At 34.5% G+C, this 17,835-nt stretch overlaps 1 protein-coding gene across 1 annotated transcript in view; it reads left to right on the forward strand.

Moving 5' to 3' along the window:
* Positions 1-17,835, forward strand: part of PGM5 (phosphoglucomutase 5) — a 288,406-nt gene that overhangs the window by 234,864 nt on the left and 35,707 nt on the right. The window contains exon 9 of the mRNA XM_031943510.1: positions 5,303-5,486. Within this exon, the coding sequence (XP_031799370.1) occupies positions 5,303-5,486 (184 nt within the window). The remainder of the gene's footprint in view (positions 1-5,302; positions 5,487-17,835) is intronic.

A 17,835-nucleotide genomic window follows, 5' to 3' on the forward strand; every position in this document is an offset into this window, starting at 1 on the left:
GTATACCATCATATCATCTGCAAAGAGTGATAATTTAGTTTTCCCATTACCTTGTTACCTATTCCTTAAAATCTCTTTTTCTTCTTTTATTGCCAAAGCTAACATTTTATATTGAATAGTAATGGTGATAAGAGGCAGCCTTGTTTCACCCCTAATCTGATTGGGAAAGGTTCTAGTTTGTCCCCATTACATATGATTTTTGCTGATGATTTTAAACAGATGCTACTGATCATTTTAAGGAAAACTCAATTTATTCCTATACTCTCTCATGTTTTTAATAAGAATAGGTGTTGGATTTTGTCAAATTATTTTTCTGCATCTATTGAGATGATCATGATTTTGTTAGTTTGGTTGTTGATATAGTAAATCATGCTAATAGTTTTCCTACTATTGAATCAGCCCTGCATTCTTGGTGTAAATTCTACTTGGTCATAGTGTATTATCCTGGGGATGACTTTCTGTAATCTCTTTGCTAATATTTTATTTAAGATTTTTGCATCAATATTCATTAAGGAAAATGGTCTATAATTTTCTTTCTCTGTTTTGACCCTCCCTGGTTTTGGTATCAGCACCATATCTGTGTCAGAAAAAGAATTTGGTAAAACTTCTTCTTTTTCTATTATTTCAAATAGTTTGCATAGTATTGGAATTAAATGTTCTTTAAATGTTTGGTGGAATTCACATGTAAATCCATCTGCTCCTGGAGATTTTTTCTTAGGGAATTGATTAATAGCTTGTTCAATTTCTTTTTGTAAAATGGGGCTATTAAAATAATTTCTCTGTTAATTTGGGCAATCTGTATTTCTGTAAATATTTACTCTCTTTCACTTATATTACCAAACTTATTGACATATAGTTGGGAAAAATAACTCCTAATTATTGCTTTAATTTCCTCTTTATTGGTGGAAAGTTCTCCCTTTTCATTTGTGATACTTACAATTTTATTTTCTTTTTTCTTTTTCGAATCAAATTAACTAAAGGTTTATCTATTTTGTGGGTTTTTTCATAAAACCAATTCTTACTTTTGATTATTAATTCAATAACTTTCTTATTTTGAATTTTATTAATCTCCCCTTTTATTTTCAGAATTTTAAATTTGATATTGAATCAGAGGGTTTTAATTTGTTCTTTTTCTAGATTTTTTTAATTGCGTGCCTAATTCATTGATCTTCTCTTTCTCTATTTTATGCAAGTAAGCATCTAAAGATAAAATTTCCCTTAATAACCACTTTGGCTTTGGTATGTTGTCTTACTATTGTCATTTTCTTGGATGAAATTATTAATTAGTCTATGATTTGTTTTTTCACTCACTCATTCTTTAGGATTCGATTATTTAGTTTCCAAGTAATTATTGGTCTATTTTCCTTTTATGGCATGTACTTTTTATTGTATCATGATCTGAAGTATATTGCTTTCTGTCTCCATTCAATTTTCTCCAAAGGTCTATCATACCTAAGTTTTCTAGAATTCTATTTACCTCTTTAACTTTTTTTCTTATCTTTTTTCCCTGAAAGATAATGCTCAATTTTACTGGATAGTTGATTCTTGATTGTAATTCAAGTCTTTTGGAATATCAGATTCCAGGCCCTTTAATCCTTTAAAGTGGAAGCTGTTAAGTCTTGAGTAATCCTGATTGTGACTCCTCAATATTTGACATTGTTTTCTTCCAGCTGCTTGCAATATTTTCTTCTTGATCTGATAATTCTGAAATTTAGTTACAACATTCCTTTAAGTTTTCATTTTGGGGTCTCTTTCAGGAGGTGATCAGTGAATTTTTTCAATAGCTATTTTAACCTCTGGTTCTAGGATATTAGGGTAGTTTTCCTTGATAATTTCCCAAAAGATGATGTCTAATCTCTTTTTTTCATCATGATTTTTGGAAAGTCCAATAACTTTGTTTATCCTAGATCTATTTTCCAGGTCAGTTGTTTTTTTCCAATGATGTATTTTACATTTTCTTTTAGTTTTGTTTGACTGGTTCTTGAAGTCTCATTAAGGTATTCACTTTCATTTGTTTAATTCTAATTTTTAGTGAATTATTTTCTTCAATTAGCTTCTTTTTGTCTCCTTTTGCTTTTGGCCAATTGAATTTTTAAATGTTTGTATTTTGTTTTGTTCATAGCCATTTTTTTTTCATTTCACAAATTCTGCTTTTCAAGAAATGGTTTCTTTTTCATATCTATTTTGTAAGGAGTTATATGCTTTTTGCATTTCATCAAATCTATTTTAAGGAATTTTCTTCAGATAATTTCTGTTTTTTCTTTTCCAAACTTTTGCAAAGCTCTCATTTTTTTCCTCATTTTTCTTCTAACTTTTTAAAGATCCTTTTTGAATTCTTCTAAGAGAGCCTTTTGAAGAATGAGATTATAAATAAATAAGAGGAACATAGGATAGTTTACCTCTCATACTTGTGGAGGAGCAAGGAATTTGCGACCAAAAAAGAACTAGAAATCATTATTGATCACAAAATAGAAAATTTTGATTATATCAAATTAAAAAGCCTTTGTACAAACAAAACTAATACAAACAAAATTAGAAGGGATCAAGCCATTCTCCAGTTGATAAATGGTCAAAGAATATGAACAAACAATTTTCAGTGATGAAATTGAAACTATTTCTACTCATATGAAAGGGTGTTCCAAATCACTATTGCTCAGAAAAATGCAAATTAAGACAACTCTGAGATATCACTACATACCTGTCAGATTGGCTAAGAGAACAGGAAAAAATAACGATGAATGTTGGAAGGGATGCGGGAAAACTGGGACACTGATGTATTGTTGGTGGAGTTGTGAATACATCCAGCCATTCTGGAGAGCAATCTGGAATTATGCTCAAAAAGTTATCAAACTGTGCATACCCTTTGATCCAGCAGTGTTACTACTGGGCTTGACACTAGTATTTCAAGGCTGGATATCTGGAAGGGTGGTCATTCCCTTGATAGTAACAGGGAAGTTGTCAAGAGAGGATTTGAGGAGAACGATAGTGATAGAATTCTATTTTGAATATGTTGAGTTTGAGATGCCTACAAAACATACAGTTTAAGATGTTTAAAAGGAAATTGGTGATCTATGACTGTGGCTCAGGAGAGAAGACAGGGCTGAATATATTAGTCTGGGAAGCATCTACATAAAGAGGATAATTGAACCTAGAGGAGATGATAAAATCAACAAGTGAAATAACAAAAAGCATAGAGAGGAAAAAGTTGCCAAAGACAGAGCCTTGAAAAGATCTCTACAATTGTAAGCATAATCAGAGAGGAGACTTTTTTAGAAGAGCCAGGAGAGAACAGAGAGGAGAAAGCATCCTGGAAGAAAAAGTGATCAAAATTATTAAATGCTACAGGGAGGTCAAGAAGCATCAGAATTGAAAAAAAAAAAAAACATTAGTTTTTGTAATTAAGAGATCATTGCTAATTTTTGGAGAATTGTAGATAGAAAAGAACATTGAAATTGGAATTGTAAACCCTGTGTTCAAATCTTGGTTTAGATAACTTAATTAGAACACTTTATTAAGCACTTATGTGCCAGGCACTATGCTAAGTATCAAATAGCAGCAAGCAAGACAGTGCCTGCCCTCAAGGAGTTTACATTCTAATTTACTACCTGCATGACCTTGGACAAACCAGTTATCATTCTCTGAGCTTCAGTTTTCTCATTTATAATTCGATATGGTTGAACTAGACTATCTCTAAAGTCCCTCCCAGTTCCTAGTCGATTGTCCTGTGAACCTTTATTACAACAATTTCAGGCATTTAATGCCTTCTGACTGCTTCATATGTACAGCCACCCTCTTTAGGTAAATCCTCTCCAAGATCTGAAAATAAGATCATCTGCTTGTAGCAGCAATACTAAGTACAGGTATTTTTCCAAGAGCTTCCATTTATTTACTGGCTTAGCCAGCCCTTTCTATCATCCTAGACTAGAGGATACAGATAGGTTGATATGACTGCAAGGTAATCATAAAGGACATTCTTTCCCAAATTGATTTTCTGGGAAGAGATAACACGGTTTCAAATGTGTAACAACTCTGAAGAAATTTGTTATAAGAAAGTGTTTATTTTCTGTAAGGTTTGCTTGGACAATTGTAAAAAATCGTTAAATTCTTGCTAATGATGGAATTGTGCAATGTTCTTGTTTGGTTTTCTGGAGGTCTCTGAGCAGCTTTTGTTTCAATAGAGTAATCACCAGAGAATAGCCAGGTGTTAAAGTCCAAATCCTTTATTATCTCCTTCACAATATAGTTTCCTTGCCTGGGGCCTGGGCTAGCTTTCTTAGAAGCCTTCTGGAGTCTTGGTTTCTATGGAGAAGCTAAGTAGGAGAGGCCTGCCACCATGGTGGTGTGAGATGTAGTGAATGAATCTGGCTCTGGGTCTCTTCCAAGTTTGTGTCTGGCCCTTTTGAGTCTCTCTCTGAGCCCTTCTGGGTCTGTCTCTGTCTCTGAATCCCAGCTTATATGCTCTACACTGAGTATAAACCCATCATTATATCACTAGGAAACCATTATTTGTTGTAAGATTAAATCAATCATACTGAACTTAGAGAACTATTAATCACCATGCGAAACTAGATAACCATTGTCTCATTAATTCCACTGACTTAACACCTTGTAAAGAATCCTTGTTTCAAGCAGGGTCAAGAGATCATTATATACTTCAACAACAATACTATACGATGACCAGTTCTGATGGACCTGGCCATCCTCAGCAATGAGATCAACCAAATAATTTCCAATGGAGCAGTAATGAACTGAACCAGCTGCGCCCAGCAAAAGAACTCTGGGAGATGACTAAAAACCATTACATTGAATTCCCAATCCCTATATTTTTGCCCACCTGCATTTTTTATTTCCTTCACAGGCTAATTGTACAATATTTCAGAGTCTGATTCTTTTTGTACAGCAAAATAACGGTTTGGTCATGTATACTTATTGTGTATCTAATTTATATTTTAATATATTTAACATCTACTGGTCATCCTGCCATCTGGGATGGGGGGAAAGGGGAAAAATTGGAACAAGAGGTTTGGCAATTGTCAATGCTGTAAAGTTACCCATACATATAACCTGGCTATTAAAAGGCTATTAAATAAATTAAAAAAAAAAAAAAAAAAAAAAAAAGAATCCTTGTTTCAGAGTTCTGGCCCATAACATCATTGCAGTCTCCCTCTCCTCACTTTATTGAAATGTTTTTCAGTTCAGTCTAGTGTCTGGGAGGAATGGTAAAAAATCAGATGGGCTTAGAAGTTCCTTCCAACCTTCTGGTTCTATGATTACTTTAACTGTCTCTCTCCTTTCATACCAGGTTTGATTATGAAGAGCTAGAGCCAAAGATGACGTATTATATCATGCAAGATCTGGAGGCCTTGGTCACTGACAAGTCATTCACTGGCCAGCAGTTTGCTGTGGGGAACCATATCTACAATGTGGAAAAAACAGACAGTTTTGAATATGTGGACCCTGTGGATGGCACTGTGACCAAAAAACAGGTACTGGGTGGGAGTCAAGGCATTTGATGTGTCTCAAACTGACAACCATTTCATTTTAAGGAAGACTTCAATTCTGGAATTCAATTAAATGAACATTATGTATACACTGAGTGGGAGAGATATAAGGTTTTGAAAATGTGGTCTCTAACTTCAGGACGTTTATTAGGAAATGGAATAGAATGCATTCTCAAATAAACATAATCAATATTATGTACCAAACACTATATTGGGTGCTGAGGTCATGAAAAAAAAATTGAATCAGTCCCTTCAAAGAACTAACATTCTATTGAGGGAGACAACATGTTCCATACACAAGAATATGCAGAACAAATATATGCAAAACAAATACTGTTGGAATCTTTACAAAGTATTAAGCCATTGGAGTTGATTTAATCTTAGAAAGAGTTATTTTGGGCCAGAACTTGAACTAGGTACTAAGTACAACTGATGGAAACAATGCTTGTGTTCACACCGTTAGAGAGCTCATAAGTATCTAAGTACTCAATGGAGTTCACATGTCTGGGAGATTTCAGAAAGCATGCTGGGAGATATCCCACAATCCCCCTCTCAGAGAAGTAGCATAAATACAGTTCCAGTGAGCGACTCAATCCATCGCATCATCCAACTTGGTGCTGGCTGGAGACTGAAGAAAGCAGAGGCAGAAGCCAAGGACAAAGCTGCAAGAGCTCAAGCAAAGAGTTAGGCCTCAACTAAGCGGGCTATTTTGGAAGGAGAAATAAACGTTTGCATTTTTATCAGTTGGCTGCGATTTTGGAGTAGTTATTTATTTCAACTGAGACTAAGGCTGCCTCCAGAAAACCTTCACAAAATACAAAGTAGTTAGTGAAAGAGATAGCTATTACATAAATGCATAGGAGGATGTAAGCAAAGCATTTGCATAAGCTCTGGATGTGAAATGTCATCATTGAGTAAAGGCACATGGGAAGGCTTTCAGGAAGAACTTAAGTTTATGTAAATATAAACACAAGGGATTCTTTGAAGGATGGGTGGAATAGGAGGATAAGAAGTGAGGGTAAGGTAATTGGAATAGTGTAAAAAGTGTAAAAAGAAAGGCTGAGAAGGACAATAGTAAGTAAAAATAAAATGGATGGGAATTCACAAATAATTATAATGTTAATGGGATTAACTCATTTATAAAAAAGGAAACAGAATGGATTAAAATTAGAATCCAGCAATATATTGTCTATACATTTATATATTTGTCTATACATTTGTACATCTATATTGTCTATACATTTAAAAATGAAAGATACACATAGTTATTTGAGATGCAATTTAAAGTATTGGCAGAAATACTTAGGAGAAAAAATAATATAAAGACTTTTGAGATACGGGGAGATACAGTGAGCAAAGACATTTAGATAGCCAAGTCGTGCAGTGGTTAGAGTTTTGGAGCTATGGTCAAGAAGACTTGAATCCAAATTTTATCTCAGACACTTCCTAGCTGTGTGATCCTGGGTATGTTATTTAACTTCTCTCTGCCACAATTCCTTCACCTGTAAAATAAAGGTAATAATAACTTTACCATGGTCTAGACCTCCAGATTCTGGGGCAAACTGGCTAAACTGGGGCAAACTGGGGGAAGAGGCCAAGTCAGATGACTAAGTCGAAGGCAAGAGTGAGATTGCCTTTCATCAGTTTCTGGTTTGAGGTTGGAGGAGGAAGTTGCTTGTTGATTAGGACTCATAACAGCTGTGTGCCATCTAATGCTTCCCTTCCCTTGTAGTGTGCCTGGGAGTTCCTGATTCCCTGCCATCTCAGAATGTGATAGCTTTTTCTGTGTGTTCCTCATGAGAAGTGGAGACAGGCTTCCCCACCACTTACCTCTGGCAATTGGAATATTGTTTCAAATCATCAAATACCTTCTAGATCATATCAAAGGGAGAAATGGGTCAATAAGAAGTCTGCAACTGTGCCTTACTGATGTTGGCTTTTTTGGTGCTTCTGTCTTTGTTAAAACACACAGGAACCAACTAATAAATTTACATTGTAATTTTCTACAGAGTTTTGTTTATTTATTTGGCATGCCTATGACTGAATTGCCTGTGGTAGAATTTTTAGGCTTAGTGTACGAATGAGCAATTTTTAAAAATCCTTATATGGTTAAGAAAAGTTCTATCTGAATTCCTAGAGTTCCCATTCTTGTCCATTTGTTATAAGCAAAATGGACAAAAGCAAATGAATTGTTATGGATACTAGACCTTTCAAAACATAAAGGATAAAGTTGTAGTCACTACTATTTTTATTTTGTCTTGTGTCTTAATATATGTCCAATTTCAAGTTTCAAGAAGAAGGATGATCTGTTATTGGAATCTTTACAAATTAAGTCATTAAAGTTGATAGAGACAATAATTATCTAATTTAGCATGGTTCAATATGATTGAATTGATCTTAGAAGGAGATATTTTGGGCCAGACAATAATGCTTGTGTTCATACTTCCCTTGAAGTTCTTAGGGCCAGAGAGCACTCTGGGAGATAAACCAGAATCCCATTCTCTCAGAAGGAGGAGTTAACCTTTGAAAGATCATATATTTGGAGGAAGCTCTTAGAGCTTAGAAGAATTTCTCCGGAACATTGACTGGGGTTGGAGAGGAGCACTCTGGGAGGAAGCGCACAAGTCCTCTCTTTGAGGCAAGAGAGATTCATTGCATCTTCCACCTTGGTGTTGGCTGGAGGCTGAAGAAAGCAGAGGCAGGAGCAAAGGACAAAGCTGCAAGAACTCTTGGAACCAAGCAGAGAGATAGGCCTTCTGAGCTAACTGTTGAAGGACACAATAAAAGATCTGAACTTTTATCAGCTGGATGCGATTTTGGGTGATTATTTACTTGTAACTGAAACTAAAGCTGCCTCCAGAAAACCTCTCCGAGAAACCTGCTTTCTCCCAGAGAGAACTATTATTATTATTTTAAAGAAGAAGATCACCACAATCTGTGCTTTAGATGTTGCTCTTTCTATCAGTAGAATTTTATACTTTTTTTTTTTCCAAAAGGCCCTTCTATTGTTACCTGAACAACTAAACTCATCTTTGCTTTTGTTTCCATTCTTTTGGTCAAATACTAGCATCTGTATAATGACTTTAGGAGATGGGATTGAATTGCTTTTTTTTTTTTCTGTGAGGCTATTGGGGTTAAGCAACTTGACCAGAGTCACACAACTAAGAAATGTTAACAGTGTCTGAGGCCAGATTTGAACTTAGGTTCTCCTGACTCCAGGACCAGTTTTCTATCCACTGCTGCATCTAGTCTCCGAATTGGTCTTTTGAAATAATTAATACCAATATAGGGGAAGCTATTATATTGGAGAGTGAGAACTTGATAACTGAATCATTTAACTGCTTTATAACTACCTTTGTGCCAATTCTAGGTAAAGCCTTTTTCATTTTTTTTAAGTTTTAGACACATTTTTCTTTATTCTAAAGTTAATATTCACAACTCAATTCACCATCATCTTAAATTCTGTCACCACTTAAAGCAGAGTTCCTTCTTGCTTTTCACTCTTGGTCCCTAATTCAACTTTAGGGAACTTTATCTTGTCTTTCTGTACAAGAGTCCAAAAAAAAAATAGAGAGATCCTTACAGTATTTGTAAAATCATATGTGGTTTTGTTTCACTGATGAAATAAACTGCTTTATAAACTTTAAGGTGATAGAAAATGTTAATTGTAATGTTCATGATGGACATATGAAAACTTCCCTTGAAAAGATTAATCTTTTTTAAAATGTATTACTTCTTTTTAACATTTTAAGACATTCTTGAGTTCTAAATTCTTTCCCCTTAGCCCCTCCCCTATCCATTGAGAAGGCAAACATTACTATATCAATTATACATGTGAAATCATGCAAAACATATTTCCATAATGCCCATGTTGCAAAAATTTTAAAAAGCCCTGTAAGAAACATAAAGTGAAAAATTATAGTTAAGTTTGCACTCAAGAGTTCATTAGTTTTCTCTCTGAGGGTGAGTAGCATTTTTCATCTTGAGTCTTTCAGAATTGTTTTGGATCATTGTATTGATCAGAGTCTTTCACAGTTGGTAATTATTATAATATTGCTGCCACTGTATATGATGTTCTTTCTAGTTCTTCCTGGTTCTGAATCAATTCACCTAAGTCTTCCCACATTTTTCTGAAACCATCCTCTTTATCATTTTTTATAGTAAGACAAAGTCCAATAGTATTTCATCACTATCACATATCACAACTTATTCAGTCATTCCTCAATTGTTGGGCATCCTCTCAATTTCCTATTCTTTGCCATCACGATATACACATAGGCCCTTTTCATTTTTTTTTTTTTTTTTTAATCTCTTTGAGATACAGACCTAGTATTGTTGGGTCAAAATATATGCACACTTTTATAGCCCTTAAGCACAGTTCTAAATAGCAATTCAGAGTAGTTGGACAAGTTCACAACCCCATTTGGTAATGGCTAAGAAGTAGAGTAAGGGATCAGTGAAATAGACTAGATATGCAAGACACAATACTCAATGACTATCATAAACTAGTGCCTGATAAACACGAAGACTCCAACTTTTGGGATAAAAACTCACTATTTGACAAAAATTTCTGGGAAAATTGGAAAACAGTTTGTCAGAAATTAGGCATTGACCAACATCTAACATCCTTTACCAAGATAAGGTCGATGCATCCATACCAGGTGATACTCTAAGCAAATTAGTAGATCAAGATATATAGTCTCTCTATTAGATCTGTGGAGAAAAGGGAAAATTATGGCCAGAGAAGAACAAGAGAACATTGTGGAATGCAAAATGGTAATTCTGATTACATTAAATTAAAAAGGGTTTGCACAAACAAAATCAATGCAGCCAAAATTAGAAAGGAAGCAGAAAACAGGTAAACAAATTTTGCAGCCAATGATTTTGGTAAAAACCTCATTTCTAAAATATATAGAGAACAGACTTATATTTGTAATAATACGAGTCATTCCCCAATTGATAAATGGTCAGAGGATATGAACAGACAATTTTCAGATGAAGAAATTAATGCCATTTCAAGTCTATGAAAAAAATGCTCTAAATCTCTATTCATTTTTTTAAATAGGTAAATGCAATATAGGCATATGTATTTATACAGTTATCTTGCTGCACAAAAAGAATCAGATCAGAAAGGAAAAAAAAATGAGAAAGAAAATGAAATTCAAGCAAACAACAAAAAAAGAAGTGAAAATGCTAAGTTGTGATACACACTCAGTTCCCACAGTCCTCTCACTAGGTGTTGATGATTCTCATTATCACAAGATGATTGGAACTGGCCTTAATCATCTCATTGTTGAGAAGAGCCACGTCCATCAGAATTGATCATCATAAAATCTTACTATTGCTGTGTACAATGAAATCCTGGTTTTGCTTATTTCACTTAGCATCAGTTTATGTAACTCTCTCCAGGCCTTTCTAAAATCATCCTACTAGTTGTTTCTTATAGAACAATAATATTCCATAATATTCATATACCATAACTTATTCAGCCATTCTCCAGTTGATGGGCATACACTCAGTTTCCAGTTTCTTGCTACTACAAAAAGGGCTGATGCAAACATTTTGGCACATGGGTTCCTTTCCCTCCTTTAAGATCTCTTTGGGATATAAGCCCAATAGAAACACTGCTGGGTCAAAGGGTATGCACAGTTGAATAACCTTTTGAGTATAGTTCCAAATTACTCTCCAGAATGGCTGCATCTGTTCACAATTTGACCAACAATGTATTAGTGTCCCAGTTTTCCATGACCCCTTCAACAGGGGAATGATCAGAGAAACACAAATTAAGAAAACTCTGAGGTACCACTACATACCTCTCAGATTGGGCTTAGACAGCAGGAAAAAATAATGACAAATGTTGGAGGGGATGTGGGAAAACTGGGACACTAATACATTGTTGGTGGAGTTGTGAATGGATCCAATCATTCTGGAGAGCAATTTGGAACTATGTCCAAACGCTATGAAACTGTGCATACCCTTTGATCCTGCAGTGTCACAGTCTATATCCCAAAGAGATCATAAAAGACGGGGAAAGGACCCACATGTGCAATCACATGTAGCAGCTCTTTTTGTAGTGTCAAGGAAGTTGAAATTTAATAGATGATAATCAGTTGGGAAATGGCTGAGTAAGAAATGTGAAGGTAATGGAATATTATTGTTCTTATAAGAAATGATGAGCAGGCTGATTTCAGAAAAGCCTAGAAAGACTTAACTGAGCTGATGGTAAATGAAGTTAACAGAACTAAAAGTGAACAGAACCAAAAGAACAAAGTACACAGTAATAGTAGGATTATGTGATGATCTGTCAACTATGATAGATTTAGCTTTTCTCAGCATTGTGGTGATTCAGGGTAATTCTAATAGACTTAAGATGGAAAATATCATCTGCATCCAGAGGAACAATTATAAAGACTGAATATGAATCAAAGTGTAGTATTTTCATCTTTTTTGTTTGTTTTTGTTTTTTTGGTCTGAATTTTTTTGCACAAAATGACAAATATGGAAATATGTTTAAAAATTTGGAATGCAAAGTTTTACAAAAGTGAATGTTGAAAACTGTATTTACATGTACTTGTAAAAATAAAATACTATTGAGAGGGAAAAAATAAATCATTTACCCATTTTAAACTTATCTTGACATGTAGTGTTTGAATGTCACATTTTCTCTCCAGTCTGGTCTTTTCATCAGGAATGTTTGCAATTCCATTAAATGTGTCTTTCCCACCAAATGATAACACTCAATTTTGCTAAATGGGTCATTCTTGAATGTAACCCTAGATTCTTTGCCTTCTGGAATATAATATTCCAAGCCCTGTTCTCCTTTAATGTGGAAACTGCTAAATCGTGTGTAATTCTGACTTTTGCTTCACAATATTTAAATTTCTTTCTAACTGCTTGCAGCATTTCCTCCCTGACTTGGGAGCTCTGGAATTTTACTATGATATTTTTGGGAGTTTTCATTTTTTCCATTTTGGTATCTCTTTCAGGAGGTGATTGGTGGGTGCTACTTTTGTCCAATTCACATTTTAATTTGAGGATTTGCTTATAGATCTTTTTATGTTGTCTTCTGAGTTTGAGTCTTAATCTTCCCTGTCATCACAGTAAACTGCTATGGTTAGGTTCTTTTGTTGTTGTTGTTGTTTGCTCATTTTCCCAATTCATTTCCTGACTTTGGACTTTATTTTAATGTTTAACTTTATGCAGGGGTCCAGCCTCTGCAAGGGATCCAGGGAGCTGAGCAGGAGGAATAGGGTCGGCATCAAAGAAAGACAGGAATTGTGGGGTAGTTTGTGTGAGGAACTGATGGAAGTGATGCTCCCACTTCTCTCAGTCTCCTTCAGGCTTTATTTTTATACTATGTCATGATCATAAACTTTTGTTTAGGTCAACATAGACATGTGACTGACTTATTGACCTTTACTACATTTGACATTTAATATTTGAGTAAGTTTTTTATGGTTAAGTGTTAATTATTGATTGCATTACATGGAGCCAATAATGAAAATGTAAATGTTATACAAGGTTAAAGGTCAGTGAATTTTGTTAATTTACTTATGTCTTCTTTGTCAATCCTATGGATTATTTGATTCCTCTATTTCCCTGACTTGGAACCATGTACATAGGCATTTAGGGCAATTCCTAGTTATACTTTAACCATCTTTTGGTTCCTAGATCTTTTCTGAATCTAAGTTGGTAAATACCATTATTTCTTGGACCTTTGGATTCTCTCTGATAGTGACAATGCTTTCCATAATGTTCTCTCTTTTATCATTTGTCTCAGTGAGAAATTAATTAGGACAGAATATGCATGTGGAATCATTTCTAGTTAATTTGCCCAAATTCCCCTTGTCACCAGATTTTTTTAGATAATATTTTAGTGCTGTAATCAAGCCAATTATAAATAATATAGGAAATAGTAGTCCACTAATGAGAATCATAGAAGGAAATGTTGTTCCTACATGAGTGCTATGCACATTTGATCTCAGTGCTGGGCTTTGCCAATCAGCTTAGAGATTGAGGCTCCCAACTCTAGTCATGTGAAGATAAGGAGGCACTGTTCCAAGCTTCAGGCTCTTATGTGCTGTTGTTTTCAGAGCCAGTTCTTGGTGTCTGTAATTGTTCAGTGTTTCCAAAGTGGTGTGATCTAAGAAAGCGGTAAGGTCACTGCTCTCTTGTTCTGTGTTTTAATCTTTACCCAGGAAGGACCCCTAATTCCCTTTAACGGCAAGAGTTGGCACTCCTCTCTTCTGCAACTGTAGCCCAGGATTGTGTGTGGGCAATGGAGTTGCCCAACATTGTCTATCAGCTCAAGTAATCTTTTTTTTGAGCAGCTATCTGACGACTCCTTTACCATCCCAGGGTTGAAGAGCTTCCTAAGCTGTTGCTATTATCATGCCACCTTCAAGATCCACTACTAATGTTGCCAACACATGTGCTTTGGGCCAACCTTCACCTTGGTGTCACATACCTCTTCTTTCAAACTTCTGAGTTATCTTGGATTAAAAAATGTTTCACCCTGACCTTTTGTTGTCTATACCTCTCCAGAATTCATCTTTTATTATTATTATTATAGCTTTTTATTGACAAAACATATGCATGGATAATTTTTCAACATTGACTCTTGCAAAAACTTCTGTTCAACTTTTCTCCTTCTTCTCTCCACCCCCACCCCTAGATGGCAGGTAGTCCTATACATATTAAATATGTTGAAGTATATGTTAAATACAATATATGTATACATATTTATACATTTGTCTTGCTACACAAGAAAAATCGAATTTAGAAATAAGGTAAATATAACCTGGGAAGAAAAACAAAAATACAAGCAAACAATAGTTTCGAATATTTCGAATATTTAACTTTAATATATTATATTTTAACTCATATAGTAAAGGATTTTTATGAGAATGATGGGGAAACTTTTTGTAGCATAAAAACACCATTCATCAGAAATTACTTTGCTTATAAAAGTTGCCAATGATGCTAGAAAATAGTTCTTTGACTGCATTGATAGAATTTTCATAACTGTTAATTACTTACACCAATGACATCATAGGTCCAATATAAAAAATATGAGGTATCATTTTGATGCTCTTCAATTTTCTTCTATTTGTTTAGCTGTTTTGTATCAGGTTAATTGCTTTGGTAAAGCTGAGACTGACTCATTTATTCCATAACTACCTCCTATCCTATTTCTTCATGACCATCAGAACACATTGAAAATCAGTTTTTATTTTTACACTGAGATATTTATTGATTTTTTTTTTACTTTTCTGAGTAAAATTTACATGTGGAATCTGTTTTCAGCATGGCTAAGCTCTTTGGTATGAGATCAAACAGCTATAAGGAGATAGATGCTACCAAAACTTTGGTTTTTTGGGTAGACCCAAGAATGAATCTAAGAATATGGTTCATTTTTCAAAAAACTCAAGGCCGAAATGACATCTTTATTAGATAATGTAGTTGGGTTGCAGCATAGACACAATGTGGTGGGGCTTGTTGATCATTTTGTTTTCTCAATTAATGGGGGACATTTTTCTTTATTTTTTTAAAAAATTATTAGAGATAGGATTGTGAAGTCTAGAAAATGTGGTTTAAGTTCCACCCATGATATACAAAGCAATAGCTTGTGTGATCCTGGCAAGTTACTTAATTTCTCAGCTAATTAGGGAACTCTAGTAGAAACATTGGTAGAGGAAGCTTCTTATCAGAAATTCCCTATTGCAGTGAAATCACAGATCCAGAAAGAGGCAACTTAGCATCCATTCTCATCCCTGTTAAATGATGATTCTTATGCCACTGCTTATTCCATCTGCTTCACTAATAGAATTCAGAGGGAGATTTTCAAGTCTCCACTCTCATCATAACAGCTAAAGTTTTCTAGCTTTATAAAATTAATAAAATATTTTCACTAATAAGTTAAAATCTCATATGAGAGGAGAGGAGAAGCATATACAAAATATAGCACATTAGTTCCAAAAATTATTCTCCCTCTAAACCTTCTTCTGGGTGTGTATACATTAATGTACATTAGCATTAAAGCACATACTGTTGCTATTTTAAGACATAATCCACGATACATTATTTCTTAGTTTATATCAAAGAACAGCAAAGGCTCTGTTAGAAGAAATTGCCAAAGAGGTGCCACAAATATTTGGAGAGAGTTAATAGGATCATAGATTTAACATTGGAAGAAATCTTTGAGGTCATTGCTTCCAAGTCCCTTATTTTATAGATAAGGAAATGTATCTGTAAAGGAAGAGAGCCATAGAAGTATCAACCACAGAATTCAAATCAATAAGCATTTCCCTGAGTCAGTTGGGTTATATAAAATTTAAGTACAGGGATTAAATGACTTGCCTAGACTCACGCAGTCAGTAAACATCAGAGATGAGATTTTAACCGTATTCTCTGATTACAAGTCCAGCCTCTCTTTCCATTATACCCCAATGCATTTTTAGATACCAGACAAGCCACAACTGCCATCCTTTATACTAGGGTTTGTATGGTTGTTTTGTGGCTTTGTTGTGGTAAATTAGAGGTGTTTCTAAGTGTTTTTGCTGTTTTAAGGACAAGATTTATGTTGTTGCAAATCAGCACAGAATATGTGCTGATTGAAGAATTAAATGGTACTAGGAAGAGCTACATTGCAGGTTTAGCTGAGAGCTGTCTAGCTGATATTGCTGTGTGACGGGATAAGTCACTGAACCTCTGGACCTCAGTTTCCTTGTCTGTAAAATGAAGAGTTTGGATTTGTTTTGTGGTCATGTAAATTAGTTTTTGGGGGGAGGGAGGTGTCACTGGCATACATTCAGAGTAGTGTAAAGAATGTAATGCTTTTTTGTAAGAAATGTTTTATGATTTTAAAAATAAATTCAATGAACCTAAGAAAATGACTAGGTCTATAGCCTTTGAGATCTCTTTTAATTTTAATTCTTTAATGATACTCTTAAATTAGGTTGGCTTCTATATATTTATTAGGTGGAGCAGTGGATAGAGTGCTGGATTTGGCTGGCATCAGGAAGACCTGAATTCAAATCCAGCCTCAGTTACTTACTTACTCAGTTACTGACCCTGACCACTTAATCCTCCTTGTCTGATTTTCCTCATCTGTAAAATGAGCTGGAGAAGGAAATAGCAAACCATTTCACTATCTTTGCCAAGAAAACTCCAAAACAGGGTCAAGAAGACTTGGACAGGATTGAAAAACAACTAAACAAAAATATTTACTAAATCAAAAAAGTGAGATACATACATATATATATATATATATGATTTTTAGTAGGAAAGTGTAATACAAAAGTGACTTCAGGTTAACCTTAGATTGATTAGAAAACTGTTTTGATCTCAGGTTTCTATTCCCTGACAGCTAGGTTAGTAGAGTGCTAAGGATTCAGGAAGATGAGTTCAAATCCAATCTCAGACACCAGCTGTATGAATTTGGTAAGTCACTTAATTCTACTTGCCTTAGTTTTCTCATCTGTAAAATAAGGGTTATAACAACATTCGCTTCCAAGAGCAATTATGGGATCAACTGAGATAATATTTATAAAGTACTTAATATAGAACCTGATACTATGTAAATACTAGCTATTTATTATTATAATTAATTACCTCATTTAAGTTAATCCAAGTTTTCACTGTCTGTTGAACACCTGATACTATTAAAATATGCTCATTGGAGACACTTTTAACAAATAAGAAATTATTAGAAACAGAAAAATACAAGCCTAGCTTTTTCTCATTACTCATTCACAAATAATAACTCTTACTTGCTATCTAAATCCTTCAGATTTACTCAGATTCACACTTAGAATATCCCTTCCTTAGTTTCACAAAAAGAAAAAGGTTTTCAGGCAGCTCAGGATTTTTTTCCCCTTAAATCTGATTTATTTCCCAAGTCAGGAAGCCAGCAGTGGAAAAAATTGTTTCATACACGTCTCTAGTGATAAGGCAGAAATCTTTCTCCATCCAAAAGGATGTTAAAATGTGATAAAGCTTTTCCTCTTTTCTCTAGAAACATTCAGTATAATCTTCTCCACCTGTAGGATTCCAGGGACTCATTCAGGGAACAAGAAGGAGACTACAAAAATCCTTAAAAGCAAAAGTCAGATCCCAGATATTTGCCTCAGTCAATTGGGTCAATAGAATTGATCATGTGTTGAACCATAGGATGTTAAAACTGGTAGAAGCCTTAGAGGTCATTTAAATCAACCCTGCTTCATAATAAAAGAAAGAAAATGAAGCATACAGAAGTGAGTGACTTGCCCATAATTTGCTATCAAATGACAAAACTCAAATCTTCTGAATCCAAATCCAGTATTATACATATATA

The sequence above is a fragment of the Sarcophilus harrisii genome, chromosome 1 (assembly GCF_902635505.1).
Source record: "Sarcophilus harrisii chromosome 1, mSarHar1.11, whole genome shotgun sequence".
NCBI classification, from domain to species: Eukaryota; Metazoa; Chordata; class Mammalia; order Dasyuromorphia; family Dasyuridae; genus Sarcophilus; species Sarcophilus harrisii.